This window comes from Lepidochelys kempii, chromosome 2 (genome assembly GCF_965140285.1).
Source record: "Lepidochelys kempii isolate rLepKem1 chromosome 2, rLepKem1.hap1, whole genome shotgun sequence".
NCBI classification, from domain to species: domain Eukaryota; kingdom Metazoa; phylum Chordata; order Testudines; family Cheloniidae; genus Lepidochelys; species Lepidochelys kempii.
In genome coordinates, this window is record NC_136381.1 from 234,891,058 (window position 1) to 234,917,195 (window position 26,138).

A 26,138-nucleotide genomic window follows, 5' to 3' on the forward strand; every position below is an offset into this window, starting at 1 on the left:
CCCAAGATTTGTGAGAGTGTTGGGTCATCCTTCAGGATAGGTTGTAGATCCTTGCTAATGCATTGGAGGGGTTTTAGTTGGGGGCTGAAGGTGACGGCTAGTGGCGTTCGGTTATTTTCTTTGTTAGGCCTGTCCTGTAGTAGGAGACTTCTGGGAACTCTTCTGGCTCTATCAATCTGTTTCTTCACTTCCGCAAGTTGGTATTGTAGTTGTAAGAATGCTTGATAGAGATCTTGTAGGTGTTTGTCTCTGTCTGAGGGGTTGGAGCAAATGCGGTTGTATCGCAGAGCTTGGCTGTAGACGATGGATCGTGTGGTGTGGTCAGGGTGAAAGCTGGAGGCATGTAGGTAGGAATAGCGGTCAGTAGGTTTCCGGTATAGGGTGGTGTTTATGTGACCATCGTTTATTAGCACCGTAGTGTCCAGAAAGTGGATCTCTTGTGTGGACTGGACCAGGCTGAGGTTGATGGTGGGATGGAAATTGTTGAAATCATGGTGGAATTCCTCAAGGGCTTCTTTTCCATGGGTCCAGATGAAGATGTCATCAATATAGCGCAAGTAGAGTAGGGGCGTTAGGGGACAAGAGCTGAGGAAGCGTTGTTCTAAGTCAGCCATAAAAATGTTGGCATACTGTGGGGCCATGCGGATACCCATAGCAGTGCTGGTGATTTGAAGATATACATTGTCCCCAAATGTAAAATAGTTATGGGTAAGGACAAAGTCACAAAGTTCAGCCACCAGGTTAGCCGTGACATTATCGGGGATAGTGTTCTTGACGGCTTGTAGTCCATCTTTGTGAGGAATGTTGGTGTAGAGGGCTTCTACATCCATAGTGGCCAGGATGGTGTCATCAGGAAGATCACCGATGGATTGTAGTTTCCTCAGGAAGTCAGTGGTGTCTCGAAAGTAGCTGGGAGTGCTGGTAGCGTAGGGCCTGAGGAGTGAGTCTACATAGCCAGACAATCCTGCTGTCAGGGACATCTGTATTTTGAACATATTTACCTCTGTGCTTAAATATTTCTTTTAAAAAAATCCTTAATATGATGTACCACCAGTTGTGCTCTCTGAAAATATGTTTCAAAGAGATGATGGCCACAAGAATCTTTGATGAAACAAAGCATGGGTCAGTTGTGTTTTAAGTGGTGGCACTGTAAGAAGTTAATGCAAATCAGTATTTTTCTTCATAGATTTCCCTTTGGAATTTGATGGCCAGGTGGCCAGGATGGTGTCATCAGGAAGATCACCGATGGATTGTAGTTTCCTCAGGAAGTCAGTGGTGTCTCGAAGGTAGCTGGGAGTGCTGGTAGTGTAGGGCCTGAGGAGGGAGTCTACATAGCCAGACAATCCTGCTGTCAGGGTGCCAATGCCTGAGATGATGGGGCACCCAGGATTTCCAGGTTTATGGATCTTGGATAGTAAATAGAATATCCCAGGTCGAGGTTCCAGGGGTGTGTCTGTGCAGATTTGATCTTGTGCTTTTTCAGTGATTTTCTTGAGCAAATGCTGTAGTTTCTTTTGGTAACTCTCAGTGGGATCAGAGGGTAATGGCTTGTAGAAAGTGGTGTTGGAGAGCTGCCGAGCAGCCTCTTGTTCATATTCTGACCTATTCATGACGACAACAGCACCTCCTTTGTCAGCCTTGAGGAAAGTATCTAGATGAGCTGATGTACCCCCTGGAAGATCTCTGCGTACCTCCAGAGGTACATATATCCCTGCTTAAGAACCACTGATTTAGGTTACTTATGGTCAGTCACCACTTTGTCTGCAATGACAGTTTGAGAGTGGAATTGCAAAATGCACCAAAAGAGACAACATGGGTGAGGTAATACCTTTTATTGGAGCAACTTCTGTTGGTGAAAGAGACAAGCTTTCTAACTTTATAGAGAATCTTATTCAGGTCTAGGAAAGGTACTCAGAAGATCATAATTAAATACAAGGTGGAATACATTGTTTAGCACAAGTAGTTAACACATATTTGTAAGAAACCATTCAATGTGAAGTGGCCTGTTACACCTCTGCAGTAATAGGACAAAATAAAAGATATTACCTCACTCACCTTGTCTCTGTAATGTTTTGGGACCAACACAGCTACTACACTGCAAAATGCACCAAGAAGCTTTTCTTTTACCTGCTGCACCACATACATAATACAAGTGTGATAATCAGAGAAAATATTGGAAAAGAGCTGGTCATATGAGTGGATTTTTCTTTTCTGATCTGTGGTTACAATTCCAATTTAATAGGCTGTAAAAATGGAAGAATCTGAACTTTCTTTATTGGAAGATGCAATATTTTAAAGATGTGAATAATTTCAATTACTAAGATATATTCATTTTGTGAATTAAAGCTAAAGTTGGTTTTCCAAAGATTCCATCCTTTAAGAGGCTACGCTGATTTTCTCAGACCTCTTTCTTCAATCCTCAGAAGCCTGCAGGACTAAGCTCTAAGCAACTATTTGGGCCCAATCCTGTATTACTTATGTACCCTGAAGTCGATGCAAGGTCAGGCTTTTCAGTAGCAGAGGAACTAATTGTTGTTGCTTAAAGTTATTAAAATATTTTTACAGTATGTTCATTTTTGCTATTTCTATTCAATATATTGTTTTTGGAATGCTTAATCTTAATATGACAAATTCACCAAACAGCTCTATCATATCCTATTTTTTTCAGCTTTGACAATGCTCCTGTACTCACAATGCTGCATCCTGTAAATAACGTTATATCACTCTTCAAATCAATGTTATACTGAAAAAATAATTATAGTTAAAACCCACCTCATAATCTACTCTGAGAACAGCAAGTGCATCACATAGCTGCTGTTGGTAGCTTTGTCGAATTTTGACTTCTTTCTGCAATTCAAATTTTTAATGGGTTACTGAAACAATTATAATGGACTTTAAGAAAAACATTAGTTCTTATTGTTTTTCCACTGAACAAAAACCAAAATGTTGTCCAAATCCTCTGTTCTGGAAAAAAAGTTAATGAGCCAGTGCCCCTATAAAACTTTTCTGTCCCTTTGTTGTTTATATCACTGGTGTATAAGGATCTCTCATTTCCACATTTGGCTAAATAATTGTACTGTATACACTTCTATATAAATGGGTTCCATGCTGTTGAAAAGAAACGACGACTACTAAATCTTTCCAAAGGAAATACTCGAAATGCAACCAATATATTTAAAAATATGCACATATGTACAAGGACTGTAAATCTGAAAATGTTTAAAAAGGGAACTCCATAAATTTCTCAATTTAAAATATGTTTTATTATTTATTGTTCATACTGATATCTTGGAAGCTTAAAACTAAACCCCCTTCCTTTACTGCTGTCTTCCCACTCATAAGCATGCACTGGACAGTTACTGTACGGTTCTCCATGAGCACTAGGACATTGGCAATTAGTTTGGTTTGTTAACAAAAAGAGTGTTAAAGCACTTATTTTGGAAGATAATACATAAAGAACTGCCTGGACTTTATAAACACATAAAAAAAGAGGTAGGTTAAATCTTAGACCTATCAACTTTAATGTCCTTTTAATTTAAAGTTCTCACTATTCTAGCATGTTTGTTACTAAAGCTTAAGATGTTTTTGTAAACATTTTTACAAATGTTTATATGTAGATGTTTTCCATATAACTACCCACTACTTTTTAAAATGCAAATCTATGGAAATCCACATTCATATTAATCAACATATTTGTGGATTAATTTTATTTTATACTATTGCATATCAATAATCTGCCCAAATATAGACGGTAGATGAATGAGAAACTGACATTTTAAATAGGTTACGCTGTACCTGTTTATGAAAAGCTTCAATGTCTCTCAGTCTGTCATTTATCTGTCTACAGAGATTTGAAGCTTGCTCTTGTATTTTTTCCTCATACCGTGCTTGAAGGACATTTTTATAGATCATAAAATCTTGCTGGATGGAGTCAGTGAACTAAAAATGTAAAGACTGATATTACATATACACTATAAAGGACATTTTTTCTATATAATCTTCTCTGATGATACAAAATAAACTAATCAGAAAGTATTTGTGCTTTAATGATTCTGTTTATGTAAGACATTGGATGAGTGGCAATTTTGTTGACTGAAATACCTTGGCATCCTTCTAAACAGAGGACTACAAAATACTCTATCAGAAAACTTACTGACAAAAACCAAACAACTTAGTTACATAAAGCAAACTGTAATTGTCTCTGTAGGGTGAAACACAAATTATAAACAGTTATGAAAACAAATTATGTATTGTATTCTCAATGTCACCACTGACAATCTCGGTCACATGCTTTATCTTGAATATGATCATTGCATCATATGATCATTACTGTGGGATGTTAAAAAGTGAAGACTGGCATCAACAATACTGCAAGCACCTCATGGTATGGAAGAATCAGATTCATAATAGTGAAGTTATACGTCTGCCACTTTGGGTGGAATTAGGCGTGCTCTGAGAACGCCTACTGGCAAGATAGGCAGGGCAATGCCTACCTTCACCTGTTAGAGGATAGCACTGAGGGTTAGAAATGACAGGTATCTGGGTGCATGTCCTGGAGCAGAAACGTAGGCTCCTGGGACTTTTACAGAAAAAAAAAGTTAGGCACTCAGGAATTTTAGGCACCTCCAGAGTCAGAGAGCAGCTGAACAGGGGTTTTAAGGATCTCAGCAGCACTTAAATTTTGGACTTAGGCGCCTAAGTTAGAAATGCAAGTCTTTTTGTGGATCTGGGACCTAATGATAATCATATATCCTACCTATACTAGTATAACTGCAGATACAACATTATTAACATTTATTTTGTCATAGTGCCTAAAAGTCACAGCCAGGCTGGGTCCTATAGTGGTAGGTAGGCACAACATATTAAACAACAGCTCCTGCCTCAAATTGCTTCCAGTCTAAAAGACAAGCTATAATAAGGGAATGAAACAATGAGAAGGCCACAATAGGTGGTGGGGGAGACAGGGTAACAAATATAATAAGATGTATGCCATTTTTAGCCATTTCATAGCTGTGGTCAAAACTTGCCACTGCTTAGACATATTAGGTTGTAGTTTTCTGCATGCCCTATGGCAGAGATGAGTTTTGAGGAGGGATTTAGAGTATAGGAAGGATAAGACTAAATTGTCAACTGTTTTGAAAGTAAGGACAAGAAATTAGCATTATGGATCCAATGAAAAGGAATTAAAGGGCATGGGGGGATGATACAGTCAGAGCAATGAGCCAAGCTGAATGGACTTGAGAGGGCTGAGGTTGTAGACTTAGAGGCCAGAGAGGAGGAGATTGCAGTACTCAAGGTGCTACATGATCAGCGCTTGGAAAAGAATGTTGTCAGTATAGGCAGGAAGAAAAGTCAGATCTTATACATACTGTGCAAGAAGAAGCTGTAAGATGTAGAAGTGGCCTGGATGTGTGTGGGAGGAGTGGTGGAGGTGAAAGCTCACTGTCAATGGTGGGGTAGAGGGATAGAAGTGGGATTAAGGGTAGATACTGAGACTCTGTGGGGGATGGGAGTGGGCAGCGAGTTCCAGGCAGGGAAGGGGGTCCCAGCTTCTCCTTCCTGCTCTCCAGCCCAATCCTAGGCACTGAGGTGGCCACTTCAACCCCTCCAGGTCCCACTCTCACACCGACCCCTTCACACATGCATGTTTTTTACCCCTTCAATATTGCCACTGCAGAAGCACTAGCTCCCACTCCCCCTCCCATTTCTGCCCCCCTACTGTAAGGATCAAAGGAAAAGGCCTGAGTCAAAGCAAAAGCCAATAAATTAAGGGCTTGCACAACAGGGAATATAGTGGTGTTGTCTTATGTGAAAGAGAAAGGAGTGAGTGGAGAGGGCTCTGGAGGAAAGATCAGGAGCTCAGTTTTGGCCATGTTATGTTTCATTCGATAGCTGGACACACACTAGGAGATGTCAGAAAGACAGGCTAAGAGTTTAGCTTGGATGAAAGGAGATAAATTTGGAGTAGGGAGTTGTATTTGTGAGTCATTAGCATGAAGATGGTAGTCAAAGCCCAGCTGGCAGCTGAGGTCACACAAACAGAGTGAAAGGAAGAGGGGGCCAAGAATGGAGTCCTAAGGGGCTTGAACAGAAAGAAAGAGAGGAAAGGAAAGAAGGAAGTTCCACTAAACGAGACTCTCAAGGAATGTCCAAAATTTGGGAGAATTAAGAGAGAATAGAGTCACAAAAGCCAAGGATGACAGCGAGTAATTAATGTGAACCTCCTTTGAAAATGAGCAAACACTCAGGTATCAAATCATTTGTATTTAATACAGTGTAACAGAACTTCTACGCTCCTTGATAATTGTCCTGTTCATCCCCTGAAGCACCTGGCGCCAGCCACTGTCAAAAGACAGGATAATGGGCTAGATGGATCATTGATCTGACCCAATATGGCCATTCTTATGTTCTTACATTTTAAGCACTGTAAGAAGGCATGATTGTGATAATTCAGTTGACTGACTAAAGAACACTACTACTTGATAAGAAAATTTAATATTTTGAATGACGGAAGAACCCAGTGAAGAATCAGGAGAATAAGAGGGTTACAACTAAAGGTTGTGGCAGTGGTATTATAAAGACAGTCACATACTATGCACCTTAGAGTTCATGTAAGATAGAAATTGTTGATTTCAATCAAACATGAACAGACGATCAAAATAAGAGCAAAGCACTGATTAATAATTATATAAAATCATTTTAAAACTTACCGAGCTATTTGGTGCAATAGTCTGCAGCAATAATCACAGCAGGTTAATGCACTATATTATAAATAAGGCTATGTTTTAGTCATGGGTATTTTTAGTGAAAGTCATAAACAGGTCATGGGCAGTAAACAAAAATTCATGGCCCATGACCTGTCTATGACTTTCACTAAAAATACCCCTGACTAAAACTTGGGTGTTCTGGGGGCGGGAGTGCCCCAGGTGCTCTGGGTGGGGGGTGGGCGGCAGTGGGCAGCCTGGGACCCACGCGGCTGTTGGGGGTGGGTGGGGGGAGAGAGGCAGCAGCACATGGCCCGGTCTGCTGCTGGAGGGCCGGGCGGTGGGGCACAGCCCAGGACCCCTGCTGCTGCTTGCGGGGAGGAAGGACACGGCAGCCAGAGACCCCCACTGCTGCTGCTGGGGGTGTGTGCACACAATGGCCTGAGACTGACCCAGCAGCCTCAGGGTGGCTGGACCCCAGGCCAGCAGCACCTGCCACTGCACGGAGGTCCCGGAAAGTCATAGAATCCATGACTTCCATGACAGACTCGCAGCCTTAATTATAAAGTATCTCCTTCCCTCAGTTTTCCATTTGTAGCATTTTAAAGGAATGAAAAATGTAAAAAATAAATAGTGATATCTCATACTATTTTGTAATATGGGTTTGTTAGACATGAATTTGTTAGAGATGGGCTTGTTTTAATCCAATAGTAAACGTTTTTATCCAAATCTTTTATTTTTAAGCCTCTCAGTGCTTCTGCCAAAATCAGAGTAGTAAAGTGAAAGAAGACCTTAGTTACAACAAACCTTTCGCTACCCAGTTGATTTGAATATTACATTCCTATTTAATTCATCACATAATTGTTTTATTCATAATCTTTTTAAAGTAAGGGTATTACACAAGCTACTTTCTGGCATATACATACATAGCCAATTCACAGCTAGTATTAATGGAGCTGGGCCTATTTATTCCAGTGCTAAACTTCTCTTCTAGAGTCCTGGGCGTTAATATAAAAGGTTTACCATTTAAGTCTAAAAGTCTTCCCTTATGTTCATTCTCTGCTCACCATAAACTTTTTCCTTTTTTATATGCTTGATCAATCTTCTCATAGATATAATATGTACTCTGATAAGGGTAAACAAACTGTCTAGACTTTTATTCAGCTATTCCTATTTAATATAAATGTGAGTTATTGGCATATTTTAATGGAGAACTGAGATTTATGTAAGCTTAAATGAAACCACCATAACAGGACCAAAAAAAAGTTAGACTAGGCCCCCACCCCTCAACAACATAAAAGGTAAAGATGACTTTGACAGAAGATCTGTCCTACAACATGGTGAAGAATATCCTGAGACATATCCAAGAAGCTCTCTTACCTGTACTAGGGCTTGTGTAGTAGTAGTCAGCTCCTTTAGTTCTACTATTTCTTTGATATCTGTTTGAGTGGCATGATCTGTGATAAAATAGCCTACTTTTAAGTCATCTGAAATGGAAGGCCTACAAAAAAAAAACCAAAGTTTTTTTCATTTAAGAAAGATTACTAAATTAAGTAGTCAGTTAAGGCAATTTAACTTTAAGAACTGAAATTCAAAACAGTAGTGATCCTCCAAAGCACATATTTCTTATTGTTTTACTTACCTATCTAAGATAACAATTGGGTATCATTTGGGAGAATGGAGTAAGAAGTGTACTTACAATCTGTTTTCCCTTTTAATGTTTGTTTCATAAAGAAAAGTGTTTTTGATTAGACATCCAGACAAAAACTTCAGAACAAACTTAACGTTATTTTAAACGCTATAGAAAGAGAATGCAGAGAGGAAAGAATGTATTTTAGGACCATTCTTCTATACACAACACTAATAATTTTTCATACAGTTCAGGAGATCATACTTAATTTTAGAGTTGTGTGGGAACTAGATTTTCTGTTTCCGGGAAAATCATTTTTCTATTTTGGGACAAAACAAAAATGTTGAGATTTCCCACAAAACAAAATTCTGAAAAAAAAATTCATTTCAGGTCAAAAGTGTTTTGTTTAGATGTTTTATTCCAATTCTGGCATTTTAAATCTTATTTAGAATATTTAAAAAAACCTCAAACTTGTTTTGAAACAAAATTCCTAAATATTCTGTTCTGAAAATGTCAAAATATGTTTCAACATTATTGGGACAACAGGCTAGGACAAATTCTGTTGTCAAGCATCCCAAGAAAGCCAAAAACAGTTTAGCCACATGAAATGTAATCGCTGCCTTGTTCACAACCTGCCAACCTACACTTCAAAATATTGTTGGATGCACTGACTGATTCCTATGTCCAACCTGAGGATGAACCAACAATTTCCTTGTAAATGTCACTGAACGACATAAGTAGATTATACTTGCCTGCCTCAACTGCTTTGCTAAATCCCTCCCCTGGTGCCATTTAGCCAGTTGAGCCTCAAACTACTCTTCAGGAACAGTGCATGTGGCTAATTATGCTAGGGAAAAAACTAATTATATTCTTGAGGGACAATCAAATTGAACATCCAGGTTAGTTTCGGACAAGTCACTTTAAAGATATTAAGGGGCTGGGGAAGGAAGATTTGCTAGCCTGAGTACAAAGAATCTGTCAGTTAAAACTCTAAGGGAGAGGACCAAGTCTACTCATATTCATGCAATACCTAACAGAAAGCGGTTTGGATCGAACCTTTTCTCTCTCCTTCATAAAGGGTAATAGAACAACATTCTTCCAGAAAGTGTTCCAAATGAGATCCTCTTTACAATGCTATGATTACAAATGTCAGCTTGTCAGGCACTTTGACCCACCAACCATAACGTGCCAAGGTCATGGCTAGTACTATTAATATGTTCAACAGACAAACTCTAGGGCTAATCCCAGTTCTGTCCCGGATTCATTATTTGGCCTCTGACAACTCATATCTCTGTCTCATATTCCCCATGGGACTGAGAGTCAAGAATTCTAGTTCTAATCCTGACTTTGACACTGACTACCCCAAGACAAGACACTTAACCCTTCTGGGTCTCATTTTCCACAGTTTAGAAAATGACTACTCATTGTCATCTTAATAATATTCTATGATTAGAAGAAAATGCCAAGTTTTGACTAGTAAGCTCTAGCTAGAAATGTAGCAAGTCCTTTGTCTGATAGACTGTTGAAGAAACTTCCGTTCTTCAACAATTTCCATGAGAGATAATGGAAAACAGACAGAGTTATATGTAGTCAAGTAGTCCACAGGAGTCAGGAACATCCCAGAGGACAGAAGCTGAAAAGCAAAAGCTATGATCAAGAGTCTACCACAAAACTCTGTATAAGATATCCAGTTTTATGATGTGACAATATTTTTAGTTTTAAATTGATTAGGTTTAGCTACCTATCCCTTAATTGGAAAGGTGCTTAAGATGATCAGTGTAGATTAGAGAAAAGGCTATGTTCAAATTACCTAATTCATAAAGAAAGAGCCTCAGAACAGGTTTGAAAGCATTCAGAGAGAACCATTTTGTGACCCTTAAAACATTTTGTTTACAGGCACAGAACACAATAACCTTGAAGTATTAAAGTGACACAAAAATGAATGATGTGAATAATTGAATTTTATTTGTTCAGCTGATTACCCCTTTTTTGCTTTCTGGCATTTTTCTTATAATTCCAATAAACCTAGATAAATAAACAGATTCTCAGTGACATACTCATCCCCTCATCTAGAATTTAGAGTAACAGATTTGTCACTAGTCCTGGTCAATATATAAACAAGGATATAAGCGGCTAAAATATCAGTTTTATATTTGAAAGACTGCACCAAACTCATCAGCAGAATGCCCACTAGCATCTTAATGGGGTTCAGAATCAGGACTAAAGCATGGTGAAAGAGTATCATGCACACTACTCCCATGTGCACCACTACTCAGGTGGCTGGATGCATATTATAGGATTTTTGTCTCCTAAAAACAAACTATTATTTTAGCCACTGCTGGAGGCAGATGGAAATACTCAGCTTCCTACTGAATCACTGGGCAACACATCCTATCACACATGTTCTTTAACTGTTGCTGAGTCAGATCCTACTTATCTTTTGACATTTAAAAGGATCCTAACATAAGGATGGGGATAGTGGAGGGTTAAAATGTTCATTTTCTTTGAGAAAAAAAAAGATATTGTATTTATCTCACACACAGGTCTTTAGTCATACCAAAATAATGCTACATTGAGGAACATTGCACAACAGATGTCAAGCAATAGTAGGCACAACTCCTTGTAATCTTTAAAATCTTACACAAATATAAATAAAGCATTTTGAAACAGAGTTGTAAGAATAAGGTCATGTACTGCCAAGGACTGATTCAAAAGCTATTTTCGGATTATTAACAGTACATAGGGGCGATTTAATATAATTTAATCTTCCGCCATCATTTTAGAAGAATAGGTCTATGAGGGTGAATTGGTATTGCTTACAAATAGCTAGTTGGTATTTTTAATTTGAAAGGATTTCTCACAACGACCGAGAGCAGACGTACAATCCTCTGGCTTGAAACTCCCATGAAACAAGTTAGTGCATACCTTGAAGGAGCTCTTCAAAAAGGCCTTTGGAAAAAGGAGCATTACAAAAAACAACCACCACCAAGCAGTTCTTGTGTTATAAAAAAACCTTTAATGCTAATTCTCAGAGTTTCACAACTGTTTTTTAAGCATAGACAGTAAAAATATTGCTAGTGTCAAGGTGCCCTACGTCCTCTACTCAGTTGGAGGGAGTAAGGCTAGGTACAGCCAGGCAGCAGTTCCACCAAACAAGGTACCAGCTCACACTGTTCCCACCACAATGAAGAGCCAGATGTTCTCCTCCTGTATCCCTGGCATTCGTTGGTCCCCAAGTCCTCTCCACTCACTCACCAGCTCCCCCGCCTCCCTCAGATACCCCGCCCACCTCCTCCCCTCCCAGCTCCCCCGCCTCCCTCAGCTCCCCGCCACCTCCTCCCCTCCCAGCTCCCCCGCCTCCCTCAGCTCCCCGCCACCTCCACCCCTCCCAGCTCCCCCGCCTCCCTCAGCTGCCCCGCCACCTCCACCCCTCCCAGCTCCCCCGCCTCCCTCAGCTGCCCCGCCACCTCCTCCCCTCCCAGCTCCCCCGCCTCCCTCAGCTGCCCCGCCACCTCCTCCCCTCCCAGCTCCCCCGCCTCCCTCAGCTGCCCCGCCACCTCCTCCCCTCCCAGCTCCCCCGCCTCCCTCAGCTCCCCGCCACCTCCTCCCCTCCCAGCTCCCCCGCCTCCCTCAGCTGCCCCGCCACCTCCTCCCCTCCCAGCTCCCCCGCCTCCTTCAGCTGCCCCGCTACCTCCTCCCCTCCCAGCTCCCCCGCCTCCCTCAGCTCCCCGCCACCTCCTCCCCTCCCAGCTCCCCCGCCTCCCTCAGCTGCCCCGCCACCTCCACCCCTCCCAGCTCCCCCGCCTCCCTCAGCTGCCCGCCACCTCCACCCCTCCCAGCTCCCCCGCCTCCCTCAGCTGCCCCGCCACCTCCACCCCTCCCAGCTCCCCCGCCTCCCTCAGCTGCCCGCCACCTCCTCCCCTCCCAGCTCCCCCGCCTCCCTCAGCTGCCCCGCCACCTCCACCCCTCCCAGCTCCCCCGCCTCCCTCAGCTCCCCGCCACCTCCTCCCCTCCCAGCTCCCCCGCCTCCCTCAGCTCCCCGCCACCTCCTCCCCTCCCAGCTCCCCCGCCTCCCTCAGCTGCCCCGCCACCTCCACCCCTCCCAGCTCCCCCGCCTCCCTCAGCTGCCCGCCACCTCCTCCCCTCCCAGCTCCCCCGCCTCACTCAGCTGCCCCGCCACCTCCACCCCTCCCAGCTCCCCCGCCTCCCTCAGCTCCCCGCCACCTCCTCCCCTCCCAGCTCCCCCGCCTCCCTCAGCTCCCCGCCACCTCCTCCCCTCCCAGCTCCCCCGCCTCCCTCAGCTGCCCCGCCACCTCCACCCCTCCCAGCTCCCCCGCCTCCCTCAGCTGCCCGCCACCTCCTCCCCTCCCAGCTCCCCCGCCTCCCTCAGCTCCCCGCCACCTCCACCCCTCCCAGCTCCCCCGCCTCCCTCAGCTCCCCGCCACCTCCTCCCCTCCCAGCTCCCCCGCCTCCCTCAGCTCCCCGCCACCTCCTCCCCTCCCAGCTCCCCCGCCTCCCTCAGCTGCCCCGCCACCTCCACCCCTCCCAGCTCCCCCGCCTCCCTCAGCTGCCCGCCACCTCCTCCCCTCCCAGCTCCCCCGCCTCACTCAGCTGCCCCGCCACCTCCACCCCTCCCAGCTCCCCCGCCTCACTCAGCTGCCCCGCCACCTCCACCCCTCCCAGCTCCCCCGCCTCCCTCAGCACTTCCCCCTCCAGGTCTGCGTGTTCACCCCACCGAGGTGCCAGCCCCGCCCCGGGATTCTCTTACCGGCAGTCGGCCTCCAGCTCCTCCAGGCAACAGGGCAGCGCCAGGAGCTCTAGGATGTGCGGAGACAGGCTGAGCTTCCGCCCGACCGAGATGCTGCTCATGGCTGGGCGCGGAGGCTCCGGCCGCGTCTCCGCTAGAGGGTCCGGGAGCGCCGCAAGAAAGGGGTCAAGCGTCCGATACCATGGCAACTAGCGCCCCGCCTCACCTCCCGGACACATCATTAATTGGAGGACGGAGAAGTGACGCCACTTCCGCTGACAAATAGGGGAGAGTGGAGAAGGGGCGTCTGAGGAAGTCAGACTGTGCGCTGCGGGGACGCAATCTATGGAAGCCCCCTTCTAGCTACTAAATTCCCGCACTTCACCTCACAGAGTTACTCCCCCACCCCTCTCCGGGACACTCGCAATAACCCCCACCCCACACGCGTCCACCAGCCCTCCCGTTTAACCTCAGTGACATCAGGCCACGCAGGACACCTGCCAACATATTTCCACACCAACCATATTCCAGCTCCTTCTCCTGCAGTGACACCACTCCCATCTATCTGCCTCCGCTTTCCAGTGACCTCTTCATACCTGCCAGCCCTCCCTCCGAGGAGCACTCCACCCATCTAACCTCCCTCTACTAGTGCCAACCCTACAACTAACTACAGCTCTGCCTCCCACCAACTTTGCTACCTATCCTCCTCTCACCCTGTGATACCCACCAGTCTAGGAAGTTCTAGGAAGAGCTGCCCTCTCTCCTTCAAGAGCAGGAGGCCTTGCTGTAATTGGTAATGGGGTGCAGCAACAAAGCATCAAATAAAAAAGAAAAATTTGACATAATTGTGCTTGTGATGTGTGGGTATGTGGTTTTTTGAGGGGTTTGGTTTTAAATCAGTTTTCTTAATCCTATATTTAGTTTGGTTGCCAGCTTCATTAAGGAATTTAGTGTACTAATAAGTATGTAACATAAGTGCTTCGAGTATGTGCCAATATGGATTCTACTGTAGGTGTGCATGTACCTAATGCACACAAGCTCAGAATGTTTTGAATACTAGCGGCTGGCAGAGCTGTGCATAAAGGGTGGCGTGGTCTTGACCCTCCCTCAGTTCCTACTTATCACTTGTGACAGGGAGATGGAATCTGGACTGTGTCTGACCTGTTCCTGAACTTCAGATCTCTGTTTTGTTGAAGAAACCATCTTTAATTCTTTGCATTAAATACTTTTATTAGACTTTTAGACATTCCCCCTCCCCCAACAAAGAAACCAAGTGGGATGAGACTGTTTGGACCAACTGCTAACTATGGTGAACTTGAACCCCACTGGGTGTAAATCCTGTCCTTCTTTTGATGCCTAAATGCCCTGAATAGATGGACACTGCAGATGCCTGGTCTGTGTCAGGGAGGGTCACATCCCCAACTAGTGTTCCTTCTGCCACTCATTTTCTTCCTGCATCAAAAATCCCAAGATTTGAGGCTCAAGATACATCTCTTGGAGCAATCCATGAACGTAGCATCCGATCTAAGAGCAGATACACTCTCCCTCCCAGAACCAATAAGACTGTCTTCGTCAAGTGCCCCAACTACTGGGCACTGCACCTCAGTTTGAGCAGGGAGAAGAAGCCAAAAAGGCACCTAGACTATTGGGACCAGAACCAATATCCCTGATGCTAATCATGCCAACCTCGGAACACAGAGAGAAGGGCACTCCCACACCAAGCACAAACACAGCATGGAACAGTCAGTGCAACCATCCTGCAGAGAGGACTCAAAGCTCAGAGAGAAGCCCCTGAAGTCCTCAGCATTGACAATGGATAGCGCCAAGGCACTAGCAGCAAAAAAGACCCAAGAGATGGTTACACCAGTCCTGACATCAACACCAAGATTTATGCAAGTATCAACCCTAGAACTGGAACACTTCCCAGCATAGGTACCCACTTTCTAACATGCCCGGTGGGTGCTCCCACCAAACTCTGCCCCAGACCCTGCCCCCACTACACCCCTTATCCCAAGGCACCACCCCCACTCTGCCTCTTCCTACACCCACCCCACCACTTCCTGCCTCGTTCCACCACCCCCCCGAGCACGCCCCACCCTTGCTGCTCCCCCTACCACCCAGTGCCTCCTGCATGGGGTGGAACAGCTGATCACGGCAGGCGAGAGGCACTGGAGAGGAAGGGAAGGTGCTGATAGGGGGGCTGCCAGTGGGTACTAAGCATCCACCATTTTCTCCATGGGTTCCCCAGCCCTGAAGCACCCATGGACTCGGCACCTGTGCTTCCCAGTACTGAGATATGTCTTCAGGGAGCCCCCCTTACCTCTTCTCTTGGCACTGTAATACTTGCAGTGGTGGTGCCAGAGCTTAAGTACTAATCTAAGGGCAGACTATTAAAAAAAACCAGGGCACAAACCCCAAATTGGTTGTGAGTTCTTAGATTTCACTAACCAACTGCATCAAGTGCAAACTCCTCAGGTATATTAAAAGCCTTAAACAGAGTCACAGACGAAGTCCCCTTGGATACTCCACTCTGTTTTGCCACCCAGGTGAGTTCATCTCTGTGATAGGTGGCCTTCAAGACCAATATTCACAGCAATGTTCAGGTTACTTTTAGTCGTGAAGGATCAGTCAATTGCTCCTTCGATCTCACACCAAGAGACATTGCTTGTTGCAAATCCTATAATAAACTTTATGAAGATTTACTAAAAGGGAAAGGAAACTAGATAGTTATTTACAGGGTTAAAGCAAGCAACAACAAAAAAGACATGAATGAGTTGCAGTTTTAGGTTTTAATAGGTAATAGAGGCATCTATAATCAACAAGCTCTATTTGTCCTTTAGGGTTAACCCAAACTAAGCAGCAGACGATCTCTTGCTTATACTCAGGAAACACCTTACCTCTCCAGAATCCCAGCAACATAGAAAGCCTTAGTTTCTTTTGTTTGGGGTTTGCATCCCCCTCCTGCCACGTGCTCTCAGATGATGGGAGGAGTCCATTTGCATGACTCCTCTTTCCTGGGGAATAGGAAAAAAACCAGAGTTTTTAGTCTTTTTGTTGATGATTCCTCAATCCAGATATAGGGAGTTTTCAGCTGTAAGATCCAACCCTAGCCTGTCTGATATCAATGGGACTCCTTTTTCAGGAGCGGCATAACAATTTTTGTAGAAGAGCAGCTCGTCACATGTCCCTCTCCTGTATGGTGAGTCATACAGACCCAGAAGCTCACACTACACCCACTCAAATACTACATTATAGCTGTAATGTAAATACAGATGGAATACAAATATTACAAGAAAGATTAATGCATGCAGCAACTCACAAGCATTCAATAGACTCAAAACAGACATTTTCTTATCATTCTAATACCTGTCCTATCAATATTAATCCACAAGTGATCCAGACAGATTTCAGCTATGTATCTCTCAATGTTCATTTGAGACATGGAGACCTTGGCATGAGCTGGCACCTGCTCTGCCAGCATCACAAGCTCCACCAACATCAGCACCAGAACCACATCCATTACTACCACCTTTTTCAGACAGCTATTTCTTCTCCCCTGCTTTGAGCAGGGAACCATTGCCCGGGACACAAGAAGAGTACTGCAGGGATATTTCAGGGGCTTCTGGTATCAAGCTCCAATACAGGACTGGCAATGGATGAGCCTCCCATAGTCTGGCCACTACCAACACAACCTGTTGCCATGGCTGTACTGGCCTTAAGGAACCCACCTTCCCACAGATTCTGGGCCACTTCCCATGTCTTGGGAGAAAGGAGGAAATCTCTTTCACTGCCAGCATCACTGGCTAGAGTGCCATCACCAGAACCAAAGGGACCTCCTTGGGAGGTGACAGAGGTAGCTTAGGAGACACCCAGCTATCCTCCCTGCCTAACAAAAAATCCTCCTCCTCCCCATATGAAGCAGTCATAGTGGCCCTGACAATGGTTGTAGGTGACTTCCGAGCTTCCCAGAAGTTGCTCTCAATGTAGCAGACACATGGGACATTGAAACAATGCTGATCCAAGAGGATGCCCATAAATTGTTCAACCTCCTCAGCTCCTCTGCACTCACAAGAATTGTCCTTCCAATCAATGATGACATTCTTGACCCAGCAAAGGGTCTGTGGACTAAGCCAGCCTCACTCCCTACAATTTTGAAACTAGTAGAAAAGCACTATCAGGTCCCACCAAAGGGCTTCAAGCTCTTGTATGTGTACGCAACTCTGGGGTCACTCATTTCTGCAGTCTAAAGAACACCAGTTCTACTAGGGGACTCTGAAAGACAATGACCCCAAGAAGTTGAATACAATAGGCTTTATTGCCCAAAGATAAACAATTAAGTAATGTTAACAAAGTACAAATTCCTGATCTGGGTGAGAGTGACCCCCTTCCTCTCTCAGCTTCTGGTCCTTGCAGCAGCTCAGACCTGGGCTCTAGCCTGAGTCTGAATGTCTGCACTGCAATTTTATAGCCCCACAGCTCAAGCCCAAGTCAGCTGGCACAGGGTAGCCACAGGCGTTTTATTCCAATGTTGGCATACCCTGTGTAGGATAAATATGAATGTAACCCCCAAGGAGATTACCTAGATTCCTGGGGCTCTGTCTGCTGACAGTTTAGGGAAAGGCACACTGTCCCTGGTAGGGAGGGGGAGCTAAGGCAGACTCAGAGTCTTCCTGGCAACCAATAGGGAGTGAGATGCCCTTCACAGGGAGCTCAGGAAAGGGGAGAAGCCATTTTTTGAGACAGTCTGGAGCCAGTCAGGGCAAGGGCAGGACTTTCTGTGTGGGGAGCTCGTGAGTCCCATGCCTGCAGGCAGGGTTCCCCCTGAGAACTGGCCTCTAGGGACCTGAAAGCAAGATCCCTCAGCCGGGCTTTTCCCTCTCCACTGATGGCTCCCAGTTTGTACAGTTTTTCTGGGAAACTTCCCCAGCCAGGGTGCATTAGCCCTCCAGCTCCCTAGGTGAGACCAGTCAGCACATGGTCAGCTCTACTCTGAATGCTAGTCCAGGGTTGCTACCTGTGGTGAGTGTGTCTGGACGCTGGGGTAGGAGACTACAGTTTGGATTTTAGTATAAGTATGTAATCTGCACCTTGAGCCCTGCACCCTTTGTGGTAAGGGGAAATCCTGGGACCAGAAGCAGCCTGACTCCTACCTGAAGAGGATCCCTGCCAGCAGAGATCAGCCCCTCTGCAGTGACTGAGGAGTCCAGAGTCATCTCTGAAGCTGAGGATCATTCATGGAGTTTGTGAGTGCACCATCTTTTAGTCAGTAAGGGAATTTGTTTTGGGGACCCCCTACTCCCTGAAATGTGTCCTCAAGCCAGGGAGTAAGGGTTTGGGGATTTTATAGCCTGCTGTATATTAAACCTGTGGAGGGACTTACCACCTCCTCCCACTTGTGAGTCCTTTGGGCTGTACTGAACCCAGTCAGCAACACTGCTAAAACTGCAGAGAAGATATTGTCATCGGTCATCAAGGGCCCCAACAAAGTATGCAAACCAACGGGACACTAATCTTACATTTGCTACATCAGGTTCCATGACTGGAGAAAGTCACAGGTATTATCAGCATGGGCACCAGTGACCCTAAGAATAGTGTTTTACCCTGTTATGTTATATTTGTCTCCTGTTTAATACAATTACTGTGTTGAATACATTGTATGTATTTGTTTTATTTCTTGGGAGTCTCCATCTACCTGGCTAGTAAGTGGGGGTTACTTTGTGGTTAGAATTTTCCTCCCAAGCTGCCCTGGTGACCCTGCCAGGAAGGAGCAAGGGGGGGTGGTGGTGGAGGCTCCGCCAAATAAATTCATAGGGAAAAATACAGAGGATAGACGCTGCTGAGTGGGTGGCAGGATGCAGAAGAACCCAGACCTGTCCCATAAAACCTGTAAGCAGACTGGCATTAAAGAAGGTAATCGGGTAGAGAAGGGGCACTACATGAAATTCAGGAATTAGGGTTATCTTAAGTTTGGTTAAGGAAATATAAGTTGTAAAGAAAAGTCCTGACCAGCAAGTAGAGGGAAGGCCTTGAAAATAATGAATTAAAAGGCCAGAAGGCATGAAGTAGGGAGATGTCTGGTTCAAAGAATAACTAATGAAATAACAGAAGTTTTCTAAAAAGAAGGCTTCCGACCAATATGGGTGATTGCAAATGGTTTTAAATAAGACAGAGGATCTGTGTTAAAATGAGCCAATATGGCTCTTCCAACTACACATGTCAGAGTTATCTCAAAATTAGGGCCTATGTGAACCCAGATACAGAAGAAAAAGTGTTGGTCAGCAAGAAAGAGTGGAAGAGATAGTAAGGCAAGACCTTGGGAAGAAAGCAGGCTGTAAGCCCCCCTCGATTTAGTCCATTTGTAAGGACTTGATCAAATGCTTACAAATGTTGTGTTACTGTTTGGACATAGTAAATTGCTTATTATGTAGACTTTTTAGGCATGTTTAGAGTAATAGTATTAATACCTTTTGGCCTTTGAATTTAATAAAGAAATGTATGGTTAATGTTGTGGTAATAACCTGCATAAAATAATAATAATTCCAACACCCTGACAAACCTCAATTGTGCCTTCTCCCTGTTCACCTGGCTGGGCCTCCTGGTGAAGTATGAAAAATCATCTCTCTCACCCCATCCCTGATGATAAGAGTTCATAAGGGCTATGATAGGTCCCACCACAGGAAAGGCTTACTTACCTCAAGACAGATTCCTCACTCCCCAGTTATGACTGAATACAGTGATTTTATACCTGGCTATACCAGAATGGAATTGCCTTATGTTATTAGCCCATATGTCCATGTGTATATATGTGACCCTGTTTGTCAGACCTTGCCTGATGCTCCTACAACTCTGGCTCAGGTTGGTCTACTTTTCTGCAAAGTATCAGATAAGCAAGACCACTTTAATTCCATTCCATGTACTTGAAACACTGACCTGGTGGCTGCATTACAACAGAAAGGGGGCATTTGTGGCCTCTTCACCATCCAGCGCATTACTCATGGAGGTGTCTGGGATGGGCTTGGTAGCCCACCTGGATCATCTTCAAATACAAGGGACAAGGTCTCTAGAGGAAGTGAAACTATACATAAAGGTCTTAGAGTTCAGAGCCATCAGAGTGAAGTGCATGGAGTTCCTCCAGGTCCTACGACACTCTGTAGTACAGATACTGACAGACAATATGTCTCAATGCACTACATAAACAAGGGGGTGCCGGCTCTTCGCCCCATCCCCAGCCTCTCTACAAGGAAGCGATTATGCTATGGAACTAGTGTTCCCTGCAAGGCATAACCCTGTTAGCCTTACACCTCCGGGAGCTAATAATGACTTGGCAGACTTCCCATCTACCACGAACCAGGAGTGGTCTTTGCTGAAAGACATCACCAACTATGGATCCCATGACCCATGCTTCATTCCCTGCTTTGAGAGTCCTCATTTACCATGGGCTTCAAACTGCAAGGGAACTAAGGGAGGATTGGGGCTCCTCCACCCTTTATGCCCTTGTATGGGAACACAAGGAGGCTCAGAGTGATGCATGGCCCCGGCAGACATTGCTGTTTCTAAGCTCATGCACTTGAGGTGCATGTGTACCTATGGTGGGATCCACACTGACTACAAAATCTTGAAAAACCAGTTACTGTAAAGTAAATAACCATTCTTTTCAGGTCTACTAACACTGAGGATAGAGACCTACAGCACTTTGCTTAAGATGCCTTTCATAACATCTCATGCAGTCTCACTTGTGATTACAGGATAGTCTTTATTATTCTAACTACTACATTTGGATTAAATAAGATGATTGTTGTTTAGCACCAAATTACCGACTGCAGTCATAGTAATATGGTCTGTTTAGAACTTGTTTTGCAGTATGGCCTGGGGAAAATTCAGGTCAGGTTTGCTACTGAATTTATGAGAGTAGTCATGCACCGTTTTTATTGGTCAATGTAACAGCGCCAGACTCACCACAGAGGCACCTCCAGCTGGTTGGTTAGGGAATTAGCTCTTTCAGCAGCACACCTTCACTAGTAGTGTCTCAACCTCCATTACTTTCTCAGTCTCCACCATCCTCACTGTCGGAGCCCCATCACATACCTCTGGACACTGCCCTCCAGCTGTGCCTGCTCCGCTGCCTCTCCCCCACTTCCGGAGGATCAGCAGCTTCTGGTTCTATCATGTGGCTCACTGCAGTCCTCAGTCTAGCCCCTTCCTCCAAGGGCAAACCTCAGTCTGGCTTAGCCACTGATCACTGGCAAGTGGGAGGGAAAGGGGGAAGCCCAGGCTCACCCACTACCCTGGGCCCTGAGCCAGGGACCCTCTAGTGGCAGCCACTTACTGCCCTCCTCCAATTCTCCTCTACTGCCTGCTTCCCTGGGCCACTTTCCCATAGCCCCAGCACCTTCTCTGCCCCTTTGTGTCAGGGTCCCAGTCTGGCATTTGTTGGCCTGGCTCTAAGAGCCAGTTCTTCTCTTTGCCCTCCAAAGAGAGACTCAGCTCTCTGCCCTGCAGCCTTCTTATAGGGCCCAGCCTGGTCCTGATGGAGGCTTGAAAGCAGCCTCCATTTGATTGGCTCTCAGTAAGTCCTTCCAGGATTGGCTGGGGCTCTGCACAGTGTCTCTGGCTTGCTTTAACCCCTTCTATGCCAGAGTTGGGGCAGCTGCCCCACTACACTCAGGTTATATGGAATTGCACCTTGTTAGATTTTTAGTCTAGTTATTAACTCCTGAAAACAGGGATTTAGATCGGAATTACTAACACATTCTGAATGCTTGTATAAATGGCACAACAAAAAAGCATATCATTGTACACGTTGAGAATTGAAGCTGATTGTATCCTCTCAAAATGAAACATGATTACCTGGTGTGCTTGTTTTGGTGCTTCAAGGGAAATGCAATAAAACTCTTTATTGCAGTACACTGAGAATCATTACACGGAGAACCATTTGGTACCTGACTTGAGGTTGTCACAACTAAGAGCTGTAGTTGTGATTAAGCCAAGTCAGAAAAAGGGCATTATTCTTCCTATCTATACAGGATTGAGATCCTGATAATGAAATCTTTGCACACTTCAATACTCCATAGAAATTTCAGTGTGTTTTGGGTGTATATGGAATGCAGGATTTGTGAAACTTGTGTGTCTTGCACAGACCTAATCACTCTAACTGAACATCCACAAAGTCTTTTACATAGTGGTCCTATTTATGAATAAATTATTCTTCATATTTTATTTCTATTGAAGAAACAATTTGCAGTAAAATTAAGTCCATGAAATCTGGTATGCACATAGATTTTGGTCTGAGTTAGAGAACACACTTTGAGCCCAGTTCTACAACGTGCTGACACAGTCAGCTTCCTCCAAAGCCAATGGGACTTTGAGGGTCTGGGCACCCACAAGGATGAACTCACTTGTGTGTGCTCCGCAGGTCTTAGTTGCGGTTTTTGATTACTGCTTTCTTTATTCTTCTAAATATACTTCTGTGGTATTAATGGAATACCTGTTTCCTTCTTTGATTAATTTAGGACTTATTCCTATGGGGTTGCACGGAGGACTTCAGTACAGTGGAAAAACCCTTACATTTAGATGTTACTACAGTCCAATCCTGTATGGGATCTAGTTATTTTGGAAAAATGCTATTCCCCCCCACCCCAATATCAAATCAAACTATATTTTCTATAGATTCATCATTCAAAATTACTCTGGATTAATAAGCCTTAAGCTCATCAATTAAGTAAAAAAAAATACACAGTTTAAGTTTCATAAAACTTTGCCTGGATAAGAATCCAAGTGTGAACTAGGAATATACTTTATTTTATAATCCTTATTCAAGCATTTTGTGCTTATCTAGTTATTTCTTAATCACTTTTAATGCTAAATTGTATTATTGAACAAATATGGAGGCTCTAGTTGCCAGAATATTACTTCCAAATTCCCATGGATATTGTTAATCAACAAATTGTTGGCAACACTGCTTCATATTGATTGGGCATGAAAGTTTTACATTAGTGTAAATCCAGTGACTGCAGTGTACTTCCTCCCGATTTATGCCACTGTGAGATCAGAATTGGGCCCATTGAGTTTACAGTTTTAGTTATATTTCTAAAAAAATTCTGGAAGTATTATCTTTTTTTAAAAATCAATGCTCTTATAGTTATTGTTACAAAAAACTAGCATAAATGGACAGAATAAGACCCTGCTACGGTTAAGTTGTCGTCATTCCTTCCACTCCTCCAATGGCTCTTCTGACACTATCTTTAAATAGTGGAGTTAACTACAGTTATGCTCTGACTCTGTAATAACACAGGTCTTTCCTCTGCCGATGGCAACAGTTCAAGTTATAATTGTAAATGGACTGTGTGCCTTCCCTGACCTTTAATGCTTCCAGAGCATAATTTGCTTACTTGGTAACTCTTTGGCCCTATCCACACAGGCAAGCCTAAACTGTGGAATAGCATAGTAGTTGTAATTACTATGCTACTCTGTGCTTATGAATCTGAAACCATGAACTGTAAGGATGTAGCTCTCTGCTGCAACCATCCCGCTGTGTTGTGATAATGCCTTGGTTGTTAGTTGGTGGAGAAAAAGTATGTGGGATTGTGTTACTAAAGATCTAGGACAGAGGTTCTCAAACTGTGGTCTGCAGAGCACCAGTGATCTGTGAGCTCCATTCAGGTAGTCCGTGGACAGTTCCCTCTAAGGTGCGCACCTCAGTGGCTGCACAAAAGAGAATGAAGGGCCACCCATCTAATTAGTGGAGCCATGCCTGCATGGCTCCACTAATTAGGTGCCTGGACCCTGCAGAAGATGCACATGTAAGGTGAGTTGTGGCCTTGGGGAGAATAGGGGGTAGGTGGGAGGGGGCAGTGCGGTGAGAAGAGAGGGTGGGGGGAATTTGGGACATGCTGGGCTGTGGCGGCCAGAGAAAGAGGCAACTTTCCCCAGCTCTAGGGCTGCGGCTGCCAGGGAGAGATGGCCCTCCTCCCCAGCCTCACCTCTCTGGTCAGGGAGAGACCCCCCTGTCCTTCCCAGCCCCAGCTCAGGAGCTGCTGCGGTGGGGGAGAGAGGGAGACCCTGCTCCTTCCCAGCCTCAGCTTGGGGACTGCCGTGGCGGGGGAGAGATGGCACATCCATCACATGAGAAAGGTAAGACTATGGATATTAATGTGAGTTATGTGCCTTTATTTGTAGAACAAAAAATCTTTATTATTTAGCGCTTTTATCCAAAGTGCTTTACAATAGTTAGCAATAGTACAAACAACATTTGGAAAGATCATTAATTGGTCCGCTGCGACCTTCAGCAATTTTCAAGTGGTCCACAAAAAAAGAAAAGTTTGAGAACCACTGATCTAGGATTTCCCAGGATAAAGATGGACAAGACCTTCCCTTGAAGTCATTCTCATTCAGCTTTCAAGCTATTTATTCTTAAATATATTTCCTGAAAATATTGCAAGACAGTTCAAAGTGCTGTGTTCCCAGTTGTGTATATCACTTGATAAGCATGCAGACTTGCGCCCCTTTTTTCCCCCCCTCATGCAGTAACTTTATACTTGCAAATTCTATCAAGATGCTCTAGTAATGGGATTTCATCTCTAACTGTATGTACTGATTTATTGCCTCAGTTACTTCCCTCTTTCCTCACAATCTCTGTATCTGTCAAAAATCTGATCTGCAGGTATTGACCAACAATAATGCTACCTTGAAAGTACCACTTTCAGACAAACATACAGTAAGAGGGAGAGAGACTGGCTACCTTAACTTGGATAATATATTAAATGTAGCTATTTCATATATTTTTACAGTCTGTAAGGAACTTTAAACTATTTCCTGAAACAGACTATTTCCCCCCAATTTATAGGTCTTATAAAGCTTATTTACAGCCACATTTATACTTTGCTTTTAGGGAAAGTAAAATCATCATTATTAATCACTTATGTTATGGTAGTACTTAAAGGGCCCCATTCTTGAGAGAGGCCTCATTATGTTTGACACTGCACAAACACAGAAGTCCACTCATCTTTTTGTGTGCAGCTAAACAAAAAACCTTAGCCTGTTTGATTTATGTGTACTTGCTCACTTATCAAGAATGGGCATCTCTGAATGATGAGCTAACATCTATGTTTATCACCATTCATCAGCATTTGGCCAGGCCATGTGGAAATGAGGTCATAGTGTGGATTACATCTATGATGACTAATGCAGGCATACAGTAAACAGTATTGTTACATGACACTGTAGCAGAATTGAAGCATGTGGTAAAAAGTTCCCTTAACATTATTCTGACATGCAACTTCTCTTGAACATTAAGATTTTTCCTTAAGATAAATTGTTGTGGTTCAAATACAAGACAGCACAGAGCTTTTAGCAAGCAAGCGAGCTGGTCTGCCAACCGACTTCTGCCTGTCAGCTTTCCACCTTCCCCTTTATTGTCTCTCCCCTTGCGCATTACATTCTCCAACAGATAAAAGGAATACACTGGCTTTGTTTAACATTCTTATTTACCAATTTCTATCTACCGCATTCCTTGCTCTCGGGCCTTGAGCCCAGTCCTGGGAGGCTTCCCACGGTTCATGTCATCTGGGCGAGATTCCAAGGTTCATGCCCTTGAGAAGAGCTGTGTGTGCACAGCTCCTACACAACACTCCAGGTGTGCCCTGAATGTTGCCAAGCACATGAACCTTGTATGAATCCTACAATAAATAATAAATGTTTCTGTAAATATTATGTTCAGACCTTTGTGCAATAAAAGTATTAAGTGAATTGGAAAATCATCTTTAGTTCACTAGGGCCACAACCAGGTTTGTTCTGTTATCACCAACAGCGTACAATTCCATTCCACCCATTGCCTTATTGTAGAATACTTAACTTCATACTTATACCTCATTGACAAGAATCTTTTAAAAGTTTGGGCTAGCAGCATACACTTCCTTACTCTTCTGACAGACATGACATCGATAAAGCCAGAGAGAAGATTAACAGTGGGCTTTTTTTAAAAGGTTGGAAAAATGAAGGGTGGTGTTACAAGTGCCTAGATTTATCCTTTTCCCACCCAGAAGCAATCAGAAGAACAACC

The 26,138-nt window shown here is 44.3% G+C and overlaps 1 protein-coding gene across 8 annotated transcripts in view; it reads right to left on the reverse strand.

Annotated features, from left to right (window-relative positions):
* C2H10orf67 (chromosome 2 C10orf67 homolog) overlaps positions 1 to 16,353 on the reverse strand; it is a 147,770-nt gene extending 131,417 nt beyond the window's left edge. For 5 of the 8 annotated variants that reach the window (XR_012157577.2, XR_012157579.2, XR_012157578.2 and 2 more), the window contains exons 1-4: positions 13,103 to 13,367; positions 8,085 to 8,205; positions 3,796 to 3,939; positions 2,773 to 2,847 (exon numbers count right to left, since the gene is read on the reverse strand). Coding sequence is in view for 5 of the 8 variants with exons in the window: in XM_073334239.2 (XP_073190340.1) it covers positions 2,773 to 2,847; positions 3,796 to 3,939; positions 8,085 to 8,205; positions 13,103 to 13,203 (441 nt within the window). In the remaining 3 variants the exon portion in view is untranslated. Of the gene's footprint in view, positions 1 to 2,772; positions 2,848 to 3,795; positions 3,940 to 8,084; positions 8,206 to 13,102; positions 13,371 to 15,978 lie in introns of those variants that run through there. The other 3 variants (XM_073334241.2, XM_073334238.2, XM_073334240.2) reach the window with 3 other exon arrangements.
* Positions 16,354 to 26,138: the final 9,785 nt, after the last annotated feature.